General features: G+C 39.3%; 2 protein-coding genes across 2 annotated transcripts; both read right to left on the bottom strand.

Annotated features, from left to right (window-relative positions):
• Positions 1-947: 947 nt before the first annotated feature.
• On the bottom strand, positions 948-7,913 carry LOC310948820 (dihydrofolate reductase-like; the record flags this gene model as incomplete). The annotated part of the gene is made up of 6 exons (XM_083916068.1): positions 948-1,233; positions 2,966-3,081; positions 4,404-4,530; positions 4,660-4,765; positions 6,955-7,004; positions 7,807-7,913. The coding sequence occupies 6 exons, from the start codon at positions 7,911-7,913 to the stop codon at positions 1,146-1,148; spliced, it is 594 nt and encodes a 197-aa protein (XP_083772194.1). The 3' UTR covers positions 948-1,145.
• A 786-nt stretch (positions 7,914-8,699) lies between these two features.
• Positions 8,700-17,331, bottom strand: cry1b (cryptochrome circadian regulator 1b). The gene is made up of 11 exons (XM_083916189.1): positions 16,645-17,331; positions 14,063-14,171; positions 13,487-13,629; positions 13,191-13,375; positions 12,955-13,043; positions 12,495-12,635; positions 12,061-12,372; positions 11,813-11,964; positions 10,856-11,058; positions 10,452-10,589; positions 8,700-9,584 (listed from the first exon to the last, which is right to left on the bottom strand). Exons 1-11 carry the CDS (start codon positions 16,800-16,802, stop codon positions 9,502-9,504), a joined length of 1,713 nt encoding a protein of 570 aa, XP_083772315.1. The 5' UTR covers positions 16,803-17,331; the 3' UTR covers positions 8,700-9,501.
• Between the last annotated feature and the right edge of the window lie 469 nt (positions 17,332-17,800).

Raw genomic sequence — 17,800 nt, 5'->3', positions numbered from 1 at the left:
TCCTTATGGGAACCAAAATGCGTGCTAAAGTGCCCCTTTGGAAGCTAAAACGTGTGCTAAAGTGCCCTCATGGAGCCAAAATGCGTACTAAAGTGCCCTCTAGGAGCCAAAACACACACTGAAGTGTCCTCATGGCAGCCAACACGTGTGCTAAAGTGCCCTCTAGGAGCCACAACGTGTGTTACAGTGTCCTCTTGGAACCAAGACCTGTGCTAATGTGCCCTCATGTGGGCCAAAACGTGTGCTAAAATGCCCCTTTGTAAGCCAAAACTGAGAAACATACGGGTCACTTAAATCAAACTGTTATGCAAAGATCCACTGCAACCGTATCATCCGGTTGCAGTGGAAGGCTGTGTGAGAGCTGACTGTCAGGCACAGATCCCCCCTCGCGCAGGTTACAGTATCACATGCACACGCATCAAGCTAGGCATTGGCTAAATGACAACTGCTATCTATGAGTAAGTTAACCAACCTACTGCTGTGTAGTGTGTACTCAATGCCATTCATTAATGAGAGAAGAGATGAGCACATTCACAGGAATCCGGTGCACACGCACTGATGAGCACTCGTTGGGAGCGGAGGAACTTGGTAGTAAGGGGGGAGGAGTGTGAAAGTTGTAAACATTTGAAATTTGACTGAGTCAACTCGACCTGCCATCTGCAGCTTTAATAATTCACTCCATCCATCTATCCTACTTTAGAGGTAGCAACCATACTCAATACAGATGGGAGCTTCTTGCTGGATTTTGAGGTATCTCATTTATTCCGAAAAACTTCTTATAATTATGACATAATTATCTTGATAATTCAGAAAACAAAGGCAAATATTTTCTTCTCCAGTGAAGGCATTACGCTTCTGTAGATATCAACTTACATTTTTTATTTTTGAATTGGAAATGATTACACACGTCAGTTCAAGAATGAATACACATAAAACTTGGCCACTGTTAAAGTTTGTCATACATTACAAAGAGTATAAAAGTCACATTTGCTGTAAACTGGAATGCTCAATTTATAAATACATAATGACACACTGTTGGTTTGGGTTGGCAGCATGTCTCTACAGTCTATTCAGGAAATATCAAAAGGTTTTCAAGAAATTAGTCATTTTGAGTGTTTTCTGACAACATATTGATTTTTTTTTTGTTAGTTGTTCTCAATCTTTTTCTTCAATACTTTGCATTCATACTTGATGCCATTCTCCTCTTGAATTCCACGTGGTACATCAGGAAATCTTGTTTGGAAACAAAAGAAAAACAGCTTTGTGAGTTCATCAAACAGGACAGAAAACTGTCAAATATGTTAATAAGCAATATCCACTCAGATATGAACTTTTATTGTGAAAGAAAACCTACTGACATAGAAGAGGTTTACTGCCCTACAAAGCCCAAGTGCAGTAACTATGATATCATTAATAAACTAATTCATGCACTGTTTTGGTAAAGTAGTAAACTATAATCCATCATCAATGTGCCAAATATTCATTTGTTGGGACAGTAAAAAAAACTTTAAACTTTGACTTACTGCACTTAGGCTTTGTAGGGCAGTATAATCCTCAGGCTTTTTCTAATCACAATCAGTAATGTAATGTGTAAAGAAATCTGAGATAATACTAAAAACTAACTAAGAACACTTTAGTGAACATCATTTACTAATTTACTTTTCAAATGCAGTGCAGTTACAGTTAGTGTGATGTAAGGATTTAAACCAGCACAGTTATTCGTACTAATGTTTGCTTTGGGACAAAAGTTACAAAATCATTTTGTGACTTCTTTTAACAGTTTAATGAGACTTAGACTTTCAATTTTACGGTCACGATTACATTTTTTTTCTCAACACCATGCCATTCTTAGTCTTAATTGGGGCCTAAAATGATTTTGTTATGCTTACTTAATTATGCTGCTATAGGCCTAATCTGCAGGGGAATAATCTGTATTATTCATGTGCCTTCATTCATTCAAATTCTTCCCCTGAGTTGTTTGTGCTCCTGTGGCCCTGCATAACGCTTCCTGTTGCTATTATTATTACTATTATTTATATATACTATAATTAGTTTTATAAATTATAAAATTTTTAGCCATAAGAACATCATCAGTCATATTTCTCATTGTATCACAGCTGTTATTACCACTACTCAGCATTGATCATATTTTCCACCATAATTATTATCATTGTCATATTCTGTCACCTTAGCTGTACTTGTCTCTACTGTTCTGCTTTATTAACTGTCATAACTTATAAGTCATATTCACATTACTATAGATATTATATATATTATTATTATAGTCACTGTTACTTCTGTGGTTGCTTGCATCTCTGTGACTGTCTATCTGTCTTTCTTTGTCTCTCTGTCTGTCTTTTCTCTCTTTCTCTCTCATTTTCTTCCTCCCCAACCGGTGCAGACAGATGTCCTTCCTCCATAGAGCTGGGTCTGTCTGACGTTCCTGCCTGCTATAGGGAAGGTTTTTGTTTATATAATAACTATATAATTTATACTTTCATTAAAGCCAGTGCAACTTGTTTCTGCTCATGGGGGAATTGTTGGGTCTCTGTAAATCATAAATAAGTCGTAGCGTGTTGTATTTACCTACGCTATATGTAAAGTGTCTTGAGATAACTATTTGGCATTATAAATAAAATGTTGAATTGGTATAGATCCACAGAGGTTTTATGCTATAGATTATGCTGCTAGGTCATGAATTTATAAAGAGCTGTAGGCCTGTGTGTCTTTTTGACTGAGGGCAGGGGTGAGACACACACAAAGAGCTGAGAGGCCACAACGAGCAGGAATTTGTGTGAATTTGGCTCGTTCCAGCAGGGTTGTGTGTGTGTGTGCGTGTGTGTGTGTGTGTGTGTGTGGGTGTGGGTGTATGTCTGTGTGTGTGTGTTTTTTTGTATTTAGAATCTAAATCATGACTTCAGGTCCAGGTCAGGACTAGTGGTCTGGGGATGAGATCAATACCTACCCTTCTTCTTCTTTAAAGAGTCCTCTGTCAAACTCAGGGAAGAAAACGTTGCAGTCAAAGTCCGCCATGATCTCTGTCAGGTAAACCAAGTCACACCAAGGATGCTTCAGTGCAGCCTGATAACAATCCACAAGCAACAGAGATTCTAGTCATGTTAAGAGTATTAACAGCCTGCTTTTCCATGTGTAATTCAACATATTATGGGATTTAAATGAGCTTCTATTGTGGAAGAAAACGCACTTACATAGAAAGTAACAAATCTAAGCTGCATAAGAAAACTTTGCATATTTGTGTCTCCACATGGCACTGGATATTTTTAACAGTTTCATGTTTACCATCATTTTGAAAGTGAAATCAGTTCTGACCTTTCTGGCATTTTTACACTTTTCTTTTGTAATCTTAAAATGCTCCTCACAAGTGTATGGCACAGTAAAATGTAAAAGAAAATCTACAAGTTGTTGAAAATGAATGTGTGGCGGTCGTCACAACACTTCTAAACACGCTCTCTGTGTGCCGCGTAGACTGTATGTCAACTGCCTCGCTGGGACCGCGGGCATACACTTTACTGTTGTATACTTAACGGATGTATACTTTAAGGGCGGGCGCCAGCGCCTACAACCCCGCCTGACGAGGAGTTAAAAATCTACACTCCTGATGACCTGAAAAGCAACGTATGCCACTACTTTGGTTTCCTCACGAAAAGAAGGAAAAATCACGAGTAAGGACAAAGCGATATGTTGAGTATGTGAGACCAAACTATCATACTATGAGACGACCAGAAACTTGAGAGCCTATCTGGTCAGGCATGTCAGAATCTCCTTCACCAGGCCTCCCCTATGCCTGTCAAAATAGAGCGACAGATTTACTGACATGGTTCGTTTGCGGAGATATGAGGCCCATTAGCATGATATATGGGAGCAGGTTTTCCCCTGAAAACAGCATTTCCTATTGACATTAATACACTGCCCTTTGGTGGACTGACCATATACAACTTAATTTTGTTCATATAAATATAGGACTTATTGAAGGCGTTAAATGGTCAAAAGATTATTAATAAATATTTGAATATATTCAAATATTAATGTTATTAAACAAATACATTTTGAAAATATGATTTAAGGGCAAAAGTCAAAGCTTCATCTCGTGAGCCGAGTGTCTCATCAGACCCCTACAGCACAAGCATTAAAATGTCTTTATTCTGACTGAGCAGACCGGTTTGAAGTTGGGTGGAGCTGGGAAAGTTGGGAATCAAATGAGGCCACAATCTCTAAATTGTAATACAAATTACAAACGTGTAGGTGAACTCTGCAGAGCTGGGCCGACTGGATTATGGAAATGTGTGTGAGGGGGGAGCTCAACAGGGTCTCGTAAATAATTTTTTCCCAAACTGGTCAATACAGTCATGCTAATATCTTTCATGACGCTCAGACTGGTTTACCTCATAAACCTGCGTTCTACCAATAATCCAGATGGTCTCAATCAAGTCAGCGAGGGGGGGCTGTGCAGCCAGACGGACAGCACTCTCAAGGTTTTGGCACAGGAAGTGGGCGTGATCTGGAACAGTCCTGTCAGAGCAGAAGTTTGTTCCCATTAGATTGAAAAGAATGAATGACAATGGAAACCTTGCTTTCTGGATAACCCTGAATATCCTGATCCCCTTGTTGAAGAAGGAGTTTGTCTGAGAGAGCACTCACTCCAGTGTCGTGCTAAGCACCGCATGCAGAGCATTGGCAACTGGGAACGTGGATTTTGGGTGGTAGTGGAAGCACAGTTTGCCCCAGACCATCATGTTCATCTTTCCTGAAATAGAACAAAAATATTTGACACTTAACTTAAAATTTCAACAATTGCAGCTCTCAAGTCTCACATATAGTACAGTAGAGGACTGGGTTTCAAAATCTTGAAAGTTTTGAGTACCAAATGAATTATACCCATACCAGAGTAAAGATGGATAGGGGAAAAAAATGGAGTAAGACAGCTGTCGAAAAGATGTGTCCATGATTAAAAGATCCGTCCATGATTCTAACCATTCGTATTCATAAATAAAAAAGTTGTAAACAAAATTCTGCTGTCATACACAAGTCTGAGAATTTGTTCGGGTAAGGGTTGTTTTTATGTGAGTATGAATCTAAAAGCTGTGAGTACAACTCTAATTTCTACGACTATGAAGTCTCCCCTGTGAACATGAATTCAGTTTGTGGGTACGAGTAAAAAAAGTGTTGAAATGACGTCACATAGCTGAAGACAGTGCACCGCCGGTAACTCAGGGGAAGCATCATCACAGCTAAAGTCAATAACACATCCAACATTTATTCATTTTTATTTAGTTATCTATATCATGAAATTGTACTGTTTTAAATAATATACAGTTACTTCTCAGTTACTGCTTGCATTTGCTACTAGCAATAGAAGTTGGCTTAAGTTTGCTAATTAGCACTGATGGAAAACAAAAACTAATTTGAGATATAATGTTGACGGCTTAAAATACGGCTTTTAACGATTTATAAATTGTGTCAATTGGCAAATAAATCTGTCCATTGTATAAATCCGGTTTCAATTCCGCTTTGCTGACTCTGTTCTCAGTCACGGGCAGTTGTTTACAACGAAGCATAAACATTACCACGTGTATATTTGTGTATTGTCATCTGTCATAAATAAGAGATTAGGCGTTACAGTGCACGTGTGTCACAGTGCTACAGAGACGAGAGCTGGGACACCGGGTCTGAAGCTCTATTCTCCACGTAATTAGTCATTTATTTAACCAGCACTATTACTCTGAAGCGGTTTAATCAAGGTAAAAAAAGAACCATCAGGAAAATGTCCTGCATAGTTCCTCCGTAGCCTCTTTGATTAGAGCTGCGTCCCCAGCAGCGGCCTAATAAACAGAAATAACAGACCAACATTGATAATACTCAATAAAGCCCTATAAAAGTTATTATTATTTGCTTGCAGTCAATTGCTTGAGATCAGGCGCTTAAGTGTGGTTTGCGTGGGTCCAGACTGTAGTAATAATACTAATTATTATTATTATTATTAATAATCATATAATAATTGATATTTGTTGTATGAACTTGCATGCTAATGGTTGGTATATACAACTCCCCAAATGATCAGTTGCTCTGGTTTAACTATTTATAGGTATGTGTTTGAGTAAAATCAAATATTGGTACATTGTTTTTGTTTTATTCTATCAACTACCGACAACATTTCTCCCAAAATTGAAAAAAACTAATATTGGCATTTAGAGCTTTTGTTGGCTAATGACTAAACTAGTTTAAATAACGAAAATATTAAGTCTTTTCAGACCTTGAATAATAATATCCCCAAAGCAATTTCAGTCAAAAGCAACTGGACTTGGTTATTTGTCTAGGAAGACGTTTCACCTCTCATCCAAGAGGCTTCATCAGTTCATGCCTCTCAGGGGCTTGTGTTCTTCCCCTTGGGCCTGTGAGCTGGTGGGTACCTTATCAGCTCTGTGTTGCAGGGTTCTGATATCTATTATTTAACAGTTCAATTTCACGAAATAAATAAATGTTGGATGTGTTATTGACTTTAGCTGTGATGATGCTTCCCCTGAGTTACCGGCGGTGTCAGTGGGTGCACTGTTGTCAGCCATCCTCGGCTTCGACGCATCATTCGCAGAATTATGTGTACAACTTTTTTATTTACGAATATGAATGGTTAGAATCACGTACAAATCTTTTGATCATGGACACATCTCTTTGACAGCTGTCTTACTCCATAGTAAAACATCTTGTATCATGGTATATGTAATTCCATATCATGATCCATCATAATATATTGAGATCTAGGCCTCATACATTTGGCATAAGGATAAAATAACCAGATATACCAAAAAAAACAACCAACTCTTCTGTATTTATCAAAGCATGGATTCATCATTTTGGTAAAAGTACCAAAACCCAGCATTTAAACCCAGTCCGTTATGAAGTGGCTATAATATGGTGTAATATTGATGTGGAGGATACCTGGTCTCGACACCCTTGAGATAGTGTTCATAAAGTACTGGAATTCAGATCTGAAAGAGTCAAGTTTTCAATATTAATCAGGCAGAACAGTCAGTACTCTCCTGCTGCATCCACTAGTACAACGTGATATCACTGGTAACTTAAGCATCATGCTGCTTAGTGCTTTCTAACTTTACAACTAGTGCTCATGTGACTGCAGCATTGTTTGATTCATCAATTACATGATGAAGGAATTTAAAAGATCATTTAAATGACTTTTTTTTGTCATTTGTCAGCTAGAAATACCAAACATGTGCTTGTTCCAGCTTATCTTCTGGCCACAGCTATTCTACTAATCATTATTGTTTTTTGTCTTTTGATCCAACAAAGTCAGCATTCTTCACACATCTCTTTGAGCTCTTCTGATTCACATTATACAAAATATTTAACTGTGAAAATGGCTATTAAACTATTCCTCAAAACATCACCAAGAGGTTTGGATGCAAGCTGATACCTATACAGTAACAGTTAAGACTGAAATACTGAAGATGACTGACTCCTTAATGAGCTGTCCTATTCCACATCTGGATACAGCAAGCATATCCAGTCTGTTTATTTATCTTTTCTGGTGTTTTACTCTCACTTGCCCTTTTTTCTGTCCTTAGCTATTTGTAACTGTTAATTTGCTTTTTTCACTCTTCACATGACATTATTATATTTCGCATCTGTTATCATCTTCTGCTGCTGTAACACTGGAAGTGTGCCCACCGTGGCACCAGTGAAGGATTGTCTGATCTTATCTTACATGTTGGAGGCTATATCATGACAACTGGTAGCCTATATAAAACATCGATTCCAAATGGTTTCACTTACGGTAAACTCCAGGGCATCCCTCCGTCTTTCCCAATGCCCATGCCATTGCAGACCGCTGCTATGAGGCGAACAGGCTTCTGCTGCACTTTGTCCCGACTCGTTTCCATCTCCATAACAGGCAAGCAAGACAACACGAGCGTGTTATGTGTGCGGGAGCAATTTATTGAGATTTGAACTAACCGAGTCTGAATCAACTATCACCGCCCACAGACCGACAGCTGCTATTGGACAGGCTGGAGTTATGTCAGTTTCTAACAGCATGAAGCATTGTCTCGTGATGGGCTCAAGGCGTCATGGCTGCACGGAAATTTGTGATTGAAAAATAATTTATACCACTGAGGTTTGTAACCGTGTGTGAAAAGGCCAGTCAGGAGCTTGAGCCACACGAGGAGCTCATGCTCATCCACGGATTATGGGACAATGGGCTCTTTGCACAGGTGGTTCTGGTCTTTTGTGGCCCTAGGCAAAAATTCACAGGGGGCCCCTCGAACCAGCGTTCATCACCATTATAGGTTTGTTTAAACTGAACCATGCACGTCACTTGAAACTGGATTTGTGATTTATTTAAAAAATAAGGTTAGTAAGGGACTAAATCTAAAAGATAGTCTACATGTGGCTGTATCAGTTTTACATGCTGCATGCGGGATATGAGTTCAAAGCAGCAATTTGTATGTTTATTAAAAGCACAACATTCAGAGAATGTGTTTACTGAGTGTTTGTGTGACTTGGACCCAGGATGTGGGAACACTTAATGGAAACAAAGCGTCACATGGCTAGTTGCCAACATATCTCAAAACATCATGCAAGCTTTGCATGTGAAATTTGGTTACATTGTAATGCAAATATAAAAGATCAGTCAAAAGGATAAAACAATGTAATTTATTGACTCTTCAAAAGTTAGAATTTGGTCATTCCGTATACAAAAATAATTGATTTAAGATCACATGGTCGACAAAAGCAAATGCATTCACAGTAGAACTTTTGGTAACACATTATTTACAAAACGACTTGTGAAACCACATAATTAAATATACAAAAGCTGGAAATAAAAATACATATTTACAAAATGTCAAAAAAAGACCTGCTACATGTCATACATGACAATCTTGCTTGTAATATTCATTACTAACTTACATCAGACCTGTCCTAGATCTTTCTCACGCTGTGTACATTCATTCTTCTCATGAATTATCCGGGGGCTTGTTTGTTTGGATCATCTTATGTCAGTGTGCCAAGAGGCTGAGGGTGTCAGCTGTATACAACAAATCTTCCACAGTCTATCATTTACAAATTTTGACACTTTCACGTAAAGATGTAGAGGCTGAAGCAGTCCGAAATTGACAAAATATTCAGAGACCTGATGCAGAGATAAACATTCAGCTGATTAAACTATCGGCTGAATAACACTAAGATGATGTCCTTGTCTGAATGATGTAGAAGTGTTAAAACTAAAAAAAAAGTGCAATGGTGATAACAATAAGTAGTTTCAACAGTTGTAAAGTGATATGATTTCCTGGAAGACGCTAGGTGGTCTCACACCACAATGATGTGAAGACTTCTTCAATTCATTATTTTTGCCTTTTATACGCTGCTGTTACAGGGTTCTTTTTATCTGAAATCCTTCCTGTCAGCTGAGGGCAAGACTGGGGAGAATCCCATCCATATGATCCAGAGTGCCTGAGGGACCTTTTGCCACTATGTGGTCTGCCGCCAGGATTTACAGCTGCTTTTGTACGGAGCCTCTTCATGCCGCCGCTTCTGCGCGCACTGTCCTCTTTCTGCATTAAAACATGACATATAGGACATACGTCAAGAGATTAATTGAAATTAATTTGTTATCTATGGAGGAAATGCATTCACTTGAGAAATAGGTTTTCCCTGTTTTTCCAAATCAACGACTTAATTAGTGCATAATTCTAAGAAAGGTTTCTATGGGGAAAAAAACTCTGTTTTTCAGAATTAATGACATATCTTAAAATACAGGAAGAAGCTCTCATCTGCATGGAGAGCAGTTGCTGCCACGACAGTCTATCAACTGATAGATACATATCTTTCATACAATAAAATAAATTGATAAATAATACTGAGCGCTGTGCCAGTGCTTTGTTCTTATGTGCTCAGATTAATAATTCAGCTTTTGAGGTATCTCATTAATTCAGAAAAACAGTAGACCAAACTCCTCATAATTCAGAGATAATTATCTTGTTCATTTAGAAAAACCAGGGCAAGTATTTTCTTCTCAAGTGAATGCATTACGCTTCTGTAAATATCAACTTACATCAACAGTGAAGTGAATACCCATGAAGCTAGTTTCACAACTTGGCTCAAGGCATTTTATTGTCTTCCAATAGTTCTTGCTTGTTTTGGGAGAACAAGCAGTAGTTTAGTTATGTTAATAGATAAAAGCCCAATATTCAGTTACCAGTTCTCAAAAGTCAACAGTAACCTGGCAGACCAGGGATTGCAAATATTTAATATCATTGCCAGCTGGCCCTGAGTCTCATGGGTATTAGTTTCAGCCACGAATGACGACTTTGAGTATATAACATGTTAGTATCTTGTCTGCATTGGACAATTTTAAATGCATCAACATGCAAATAACTGTATCATAACCAATGATAATGCTAACCATCCAACCTATGTACCTGTTCGAGACGTTCCTGCGTATGTGGAAAGGCCTTCAGACGACCCTGCTGGACCTTGACTGGTCCCCGTGTTAGCTCCTTTGACATTACTGCCATTTGCACCATTGTTGGGATTGGCAGGTACTGCTGCTAGTAGGCCTGCAAGGGGACCAAAGCATTTTAATTTAGCCACAAAACAACACTTATGAAGAAACAGTGGCTTAATTTCTGGGCTTATCAAAGTGTTTCAATATGTGTGCACCAGTGTCAAAAAAGTCAGACCTAAAAAAAAAAAAAAATTTGATTTGAACATTTGTTGTCCGTGTAAATATAGGTAGCATTCCAGATGAATGAATAAAAATGCATTAAAACGAGGGCATGAGAGTGCGAGCTTGAGGTAATCAGAATCTGGGTCATGTCCCTACCCAGTCCTCTGTAGCTGGAAAGCTGCTGGTAAATTTGCTTCATTCGCTCTATGTTGATGCGGCTGGACTCCGCATGGTTCACCATGGGCCTTGCATAGTGGACACCTATGATACACTTGGCTGCTTTCTGCACTTCTTCTGGGGCATTCCAAGGATCATGGATATATTTGGCTGGAAAGCCCTTCAATATGGGCAAATAACGCCTGAGAGCAGAGAAAGAAAAAAATAAAGACATTTAGAAGATAAAAGATGGGTCGAACATGATATTAGCAAAGGTAATGTAGCACACAACAGAAACATGTGACAGCCTTGTCACACAATTTGCGACACTGTTTAATTAATTACTACACATGACTACATCATGACAAACCATGACAAACTTTAACCTGACCTCGCCAGATGGATTGATTCGCATGATTGGCATTTGCTTTGCATATCCAGAGAGTTCCATATCTTGGAACTTTGATTTGAAAATCTTCTGGGAAGGGGCCAAAATACTGGTTGCTGATTGGATAAACCATCCGTCTATTGGGCCAAATCAACCAATCAGATCAACGAAACGTATGATGTCCAAACAGAGCATTGAGGAAAATTAAACAACATGTCGGTAAAGGATATTTCCATTTGTGTAATGAAAAATGACCGATAAAAGGCACAATTTCAGGTGCCTGGTCCATATTCCAACAGACGGACCCAAGAGAAGAAAGCGTTAGTGAGCGGCTAAAGAATTAGGACTACCGCTGTCTGAAAATGTGTCTAGATCAGGTCGGATTTGCATGTGTTGCGTCACACTTAACATCGCCTCAAAACCAACACTTATTGCACGTTCGATTGGCATGAGGCTAGACAAATCAGGGGGCATGTGAGACTTCCCCTTTGATTTCTCCATTTGAAATGGGGTACAGCAAAGCCCAGTTCTTTTATATTTATATGATGCAGATGAAAGTACCAACTGACCTTATGTAGTCCCCATTGGGATCTGTGCGTCGCCCAAATCCCACAGGGCAGTAGCAGTGGAAAAACTGCTGGAAAAATGAGCTGCAAGAAAGCCACATCCAGCTGCCAGCATTTACACTCCAGTCCGCATCTATCAGCAACTCTTCAAACACCTGTACAAGACACAGAAAGTGGGCAGTTGAGATGGGCATGGTAACTTGAAACTTCAGGACAGCAGCTAGGTACATTTTTTTACTCTAACTTCTTACCTTCATGCCTTCCTCCCAGCTCACCCAAAGGTCTCCCCTGGTGAGAAAGCAGGCCACAGCATGCCTCGCCAAATGATGAATCCACCCCTCTTGCCTCAGCTGGGTCATAATAGCGTCTATCCAAGGAAAGCCTGTCCGTCCCTCTGCCCATTTGGCCAGCGCTTCTGGGTTTCGTTCCCAGGGGATCTGTACGCAAGCTGGGTTTCCCTCCATCTTATCAAAACAAGGGTTGTTGGTGGCAGTGGTATAGAAAAACTCCCTCCACAACAGCTGGCCATACAACGAAAGTGGTGGGGTGCTGTTATTCTTGACCTGATAAGATAGAACACACAATCAATTAACCTAACTAAACAAAGCATAATTAGGCGCAAAATGGCTTATTCCATAAAGAAATAGTTCACGTTGTTTCATGTCACAGCTGTGGTCATTCGTACCTTCCTGTACAGATCAGCAAGTTTGAAGTAGAAGAGCCGACAGGAGAGACATCCAAAGCGCAGGTAGGGGCTGAGGCCTGTGGGACTGGCCAGGAGGGAGTTGGCGTTCATCCGTGGACGCTCAAAGTTTGCCACCCATGCCTGGAAAAAATGGTCGGTTTTAACTAAAAGAAAAACACCACAGTGATAGCCGAGAGAAGGATATCTATCCCACAGATCTACATCTCTTTTATACCACTCCACAAGACATAAAGTTTCTCCGTTCTGGCTACTGTTGCTGTGTAAGTGATAATACTTGTCCCGGGACATGGGAAAACATTAGTCCTGTGCTGATTCATGCATTAAAAAAAATCGAGATAAACAAACAATATTTTGCTATCTATTGCAAAAGCCAAAGTTAATGTTGGCTGTATTCATTTATTTTGTTGTGCATAGACTTTGCATTAAAATGTCTTTTCACCTTCCTCTCCAGATGCCGCTCTAGCCTCATGAGGGCTTCTGTTTCTCCCCCTGGCCATACTGCTGTGGTCAGGCCCTCTGTCTCAAAACCTGAAATGGCAAATATATAGTATAGATTCAAAAACTGTTCATTCTGTGACTGTGATACTGAGATATACTGGTTAACGATGGCGTGTATGCATCATGATCATTGTATTCATGCACACAACAAACTTACAAATAAAGAAAAAAACTTACCAAGCTCGTCCAGGGAGGGCACCCCAAACTTGTCATCATGGTTTTCACTGATGGGTGTGGCACATTTTTTGAGAACCTCTGAAGTGATTGTCTCTGCAGGCAGCTCCACAGCATTCATACGGTTGATGAGGGCCTGGAAGCGCTTGTACGTAACAGGAGACTGACCATCATTGAGTTCTATGATCCTTTAGGAAGGAAAATGCAAAAGGGAATAAAAAAATAAATTCACAATTCACATTTCGAACAGGTTCATTACTATGAGACAATGTTATAACAAGCACTGTATAGTCACTCACTTGTCCAGATCGTAGAGGGTGTGTGCAGTCCGCACCATGACCTCTACCCCAGCCTCGCTGGCTAATTTTTTGATGGCAGCATCACGTTCCTTGCCAAATGGCTCGGAGTCATACTCATAAGATAAACGGGTAGTCTGCCATTCCTGAGGAACAATGATAGACACAGTCAATAGTTTTATTCTGTAAGGAAATGCATGTAAAAGATGGGCCGAGTGAGAGACCACAATGTTTATGGTAAATCTTATTTCCTGTTCAAATATCCCCAACAACAAATTGGTTCAGAGTTGTTGACTGCAAACTTGAGTTGAAAACCACAAGTGAGGGTGCTTGATATGTACCTATGGTTGTACAAGAGTTATATCGATATTTGAAAAGAAATGAAATATCTTAGAAGTATGTCATTTCTATGTATCAGATTTGGAGGGCCATTGCATAACTTTGCATAAAAATCTAAATCTTACACTGTTTTTCAGCAACTGTTAAATGATCTATAACACTATGTTTAAAAAAAAATCTTTATTTAAGATGAAAGCTAAGTATAAGAAAGCATATTTTACTCTATTCCATGGCTCATACCTTAAAAATCCTAGGGAAGACATCTGTGGGCTGGCCTCTGATGACAAACAAGCGGGAGTTGAGTTTGCGCAGGCTGGCATCCAAGTCCTCTAAGCAACTCAACAAAAACCTGGAACCAAACACAGGATCAATTAATTGATTATCTACTGTAAATGAGGTGAATGACGAAAGAGATCGCAGTTCCACAAAATGCAATCATGAGGTCACTGATCATAAGTGTAACTGAAGCCACCACTGCTGCACCAAGAAGGGCTGTGTGTGTCAAACGTAAACTTTAATCCTTCCTATTCAGCCAGACTTTTTAAACCAAGACTGGTTTTTAACATTACTTACATTATTTTATTCACTTACTTAAGTTTATTTATTTTGTCAAATTATCTATAAAAAAAATAATATTTAAAATCATCTTTTATATTATCATGATTCGTGTAATTATATATTTTCCCTCTCATCGATTGTATTCATCTTTGTTTAGTTTATCAGTTTTATCTAGTTTTTAGTGTAGCTATTATTTAACTATTTCATATAATTATTATAGCTTTTAGTATCATTTGTATAGTTGTTTCCTCTTTTTAATCTGTTTTATCTAGTTATTTAATCTTGTCTCGACTGTTTGACTACTATTACTGTTATTATTAGTGATGGCGAGATAAATCATCATGTGCATTAAAGCTTTCCATCCAATTGGTTCACTCATGGGCCAAAGCTCCACGGTGCTTCATTTTCTCTACTGTGCCATCAAGTGGACAATAACTGTAAAACAGGCTAAGGAGTGATTATAATGACACCATGGCTTTGGTGCATGAAGCTTCGGATGATAATGCCAATAAACAAATAATATATCCAGTAATATAGTGTATATTTTTTCCGATAGAATGATGGCAGGGAGAAAGGGGAATGTTGAAACAAACTGGGGAGAGGGTAGTGATGTGGATGGGCCTGTGTTACAAGAGACATTTTTATTATTTATATTTAAAAGTAACTTTTCTTTCTTGATTACTCGACATACACTTCGAAACCTCGACACAGAAGGACACATCACTAGTTATTATAACTTTAAAATAAATTTGACTTAAATTTGTATCATTATTATTGTCTTGCTTGCATTGGTCTCAAACTTTTAAATTGTTTTTTGTCTTTTCTGCTGTCTTTGCAGTCTTGTTGTCTTATTGTTGGCTTGTCAATTATCTGTGAAGCATTTTGAACTGCATTACTACTATGATAACTGCTATCCAAAAAAGTTTGACTGAGTCACATAGGTAACATTTCTACACACAGTTGCCTCTCAACTTTTCCTTTCAGGTGATCCTGAGATACTGTATTCACAAGAATGGGATGGACAACCCCAAAGTGAGTTTGATGTGCAAGTTAATAACTAAAAGCAAGGGTGATGTTCTTGTAACCAATAGTATCATTCAAGGAAAGGAGTCTCTTGTGTTATAAACATAATAACTGATCATTCTATTCTGTGTATTGCTGCTTAGACTCTCCATCATAAAGATTGCATAAACTGTCAAACTATCATTCTCCTGTCCTGAGTTTTCTTCCACACTTATAACAAATAAATTATTACATTATTATCCCACTAACACTCTGCACTGCATTAAAACAGTGCAACAGCAGCAGTAATCTGTGCCTAAGCATTGCAAACTAGTGTCTAGGCATTACAATTGAGATGAAGGGGAGCATTGGCATTCATAAGTGAACTGATTCAGGTACAGTTAAATATATAAGTGGTGCTATTGTATACAGAAACTGAGATGTTATTTTGACTCTCCAATACATTTCAAAAAGCTGTCAAAGTGTCCATTTTAATGTCTTAAAAACTCTAAAAAAAAAATAGTGTGCACTAAAGTAAATTATGTTTTGTAGCGAACTATGAATCTGGTGGCGTGGGGGATCTGGTGAGTCTGTGTGTGTGTGTGTGTGTGTGTGTGTGTGGTGTGTGTGTGTGTTTTAAAGTAGGTCAAAACAGTGAGGGTGCATGATGTAATGACCATAACAGCACACTGACATAATTTCCCACTCCTCCATTCAGGGCTGAGCAGCAGAGTTAGTAAGAAGGTAAATGTATAATCATAAAGCGCGCTTATTGTCTGGAACCTTTACACAACATCTTCTCAGGATATCGAGGTCACAGTCATTTCTTTCCAAATAAAGAATGTTATGAATTACAGTCCACTGAATTCACGAGGACACTTAACTGTACAGTGGAACAATATGAGGCCGGTGATGATGTAATGTGCCATCTGAACATTTCAGTGCTGAAGTTTTGTTTCTTAAACATCAGTGTTATTCATTTTCAATTTCAAGGAGGTCAGTTTCAGTGACATTAACAACTAATGGATATAGCTGACTTAAAAGATGTTTAAGGCATCTTGCATATCCATATCAGCTATGCCCATCTATCTGATTATAATTACATTTGTGTATTTCTGTGTATTTAAAGATGGATAAAGAATAGAGTTGAATTAGGGTTTACTAGATTAGGGGCTGCAGTAATGTTGCATAAGCTGTTAAACCCTCTCCACCCACCTATCACCCCCTCAGGCATTCACATTTTGCAGGCTCGTGCACCTTACCTCCACCTGTTGATGCCCACGTTGGAGGACCCTGCGAACCAGGGATCCAGGATGTAAACGCATCGCAAGCTGTCCGCATCCCGGATAGAGTCCCTTAGAGACGGGTTGTCGTGCAGTCGCAGTCCCTTCCTGAACCAGTGGATGGTGTTGACCACCATGTCTTCTTTATCCTCGACTGGGTTGGAAAGATGGGAGGAGGGCGTTCCCAAAAAACGACAAAAAAAATCGCCCTTTGATAATGTTTTAGTAGCAAGCTAGTCACGTGAGTTTGTCCGACCTTAACCTTGCTCCATGAATATTTTCACTGAGTTGAGTCTCCAGACAAGCAGCGGCTGCATAGGCAGAAATGACAGCAGGTACCACTACCCACGGCAGGCAAAGAAGAAAAACGGCGCAACTCTGGTCTTGCTCGGTAGCAACAATGAAGTGAACACATTCAGTAGAAATACGTCCGAATAAAACAAGTGTTCATCGTGGTTTCCAGGCAGCAGCAGCGAAGTTGTTTTGTCTTCGTGAGTGATCTTGCGAAGCGAGGTCGAAGCTCTTGTAATAAAAGTAGAACCCAGAAGCAAATGTTTCCGGTTTGCTTCCACTTGTAACGTTATTCTGCACTAAATTAACTCAACCTCACTAACACATTAAGTTAAACGCTGTGGATACATTGTATCAAACCCGTGTGACACTCAAGTCCTCCTTTCTGACTGTCAACATCTCCGCCCACTGGACTGTGTGGTGGGGAACGGAGCGCTCTGATTGGTCAGAATCAGCCCTTATACAAGTGTTTCTCAGTCACGTTTCCGTAATGTGCTTCCTGACCCCAGCTCTTCATACGTCATCTGTTTTACGTTATATAAATCTCGATATTCAGTCGTAGGCTATTCTCTCGACATTTTTGTGTCAGGGTTAACCTTTGGAGAGCAGGAAAACAAAAACTGCCCCTAAAAGACTCCGATAAAAGCAGCTAATCGGAGGTTTTGGGCTTTAGTTACGTGGTCGACCCAGGAGGACCCGGATGAGCACACGGCAACCTTGGAGGCGCGGCTCCAGGTGTTCTGGGTTCATTACAGGGACCGCACCGCTCACATTACAACTGTGCGTGTGTTTGGTTGAGCACATAGATAGTATAAAAAAGGTTAAGCATAGCTGATCCCGCACA

The sequence above is a fragment of the Echiichthys vipera genome (assembly GCF_963691815.1).
Source record: "Echiichthys vipera genome assembly, chromosome: 7".
In the NCBI taxonomy this organism is placed as follows: domain Eukaryota; kingdom Metazoa; phylum Chordata; class Actinopteri; order Perciformes; family Trachinidae; genus Echiichthys; species Echiichthys vipera.
Note: the sequence above shows the minus strand (reverse complement) of the source record. Positions and strands in the feature narration are given on the sequence as shown.

Excerpts from the sequence above, each read along its gene's own strand:
- cry1b (XM_083916189.1), bottom strand. The coding sequence starts at position 16,802 with ATGGTGGTCAACACCATCCACTGGTTCAGGAAGGGACTGCGACTGCAC. Across the intron at positions 13,376-13,486 it reads ACCCTCTACGATCTGGACAA|GATCATAGAACTCAATGATG; the intron begins GTGAGTGACTAT and ends TCCTTCCTAAAG. Across the intron at positions 11,059-11,812 it reads CCCAATGGGGACTACATAAG|GCGTTATTTGCCCATATTGA; the intron begins GTCAGTTGGTAC and ends CTCTGCTCTCAG.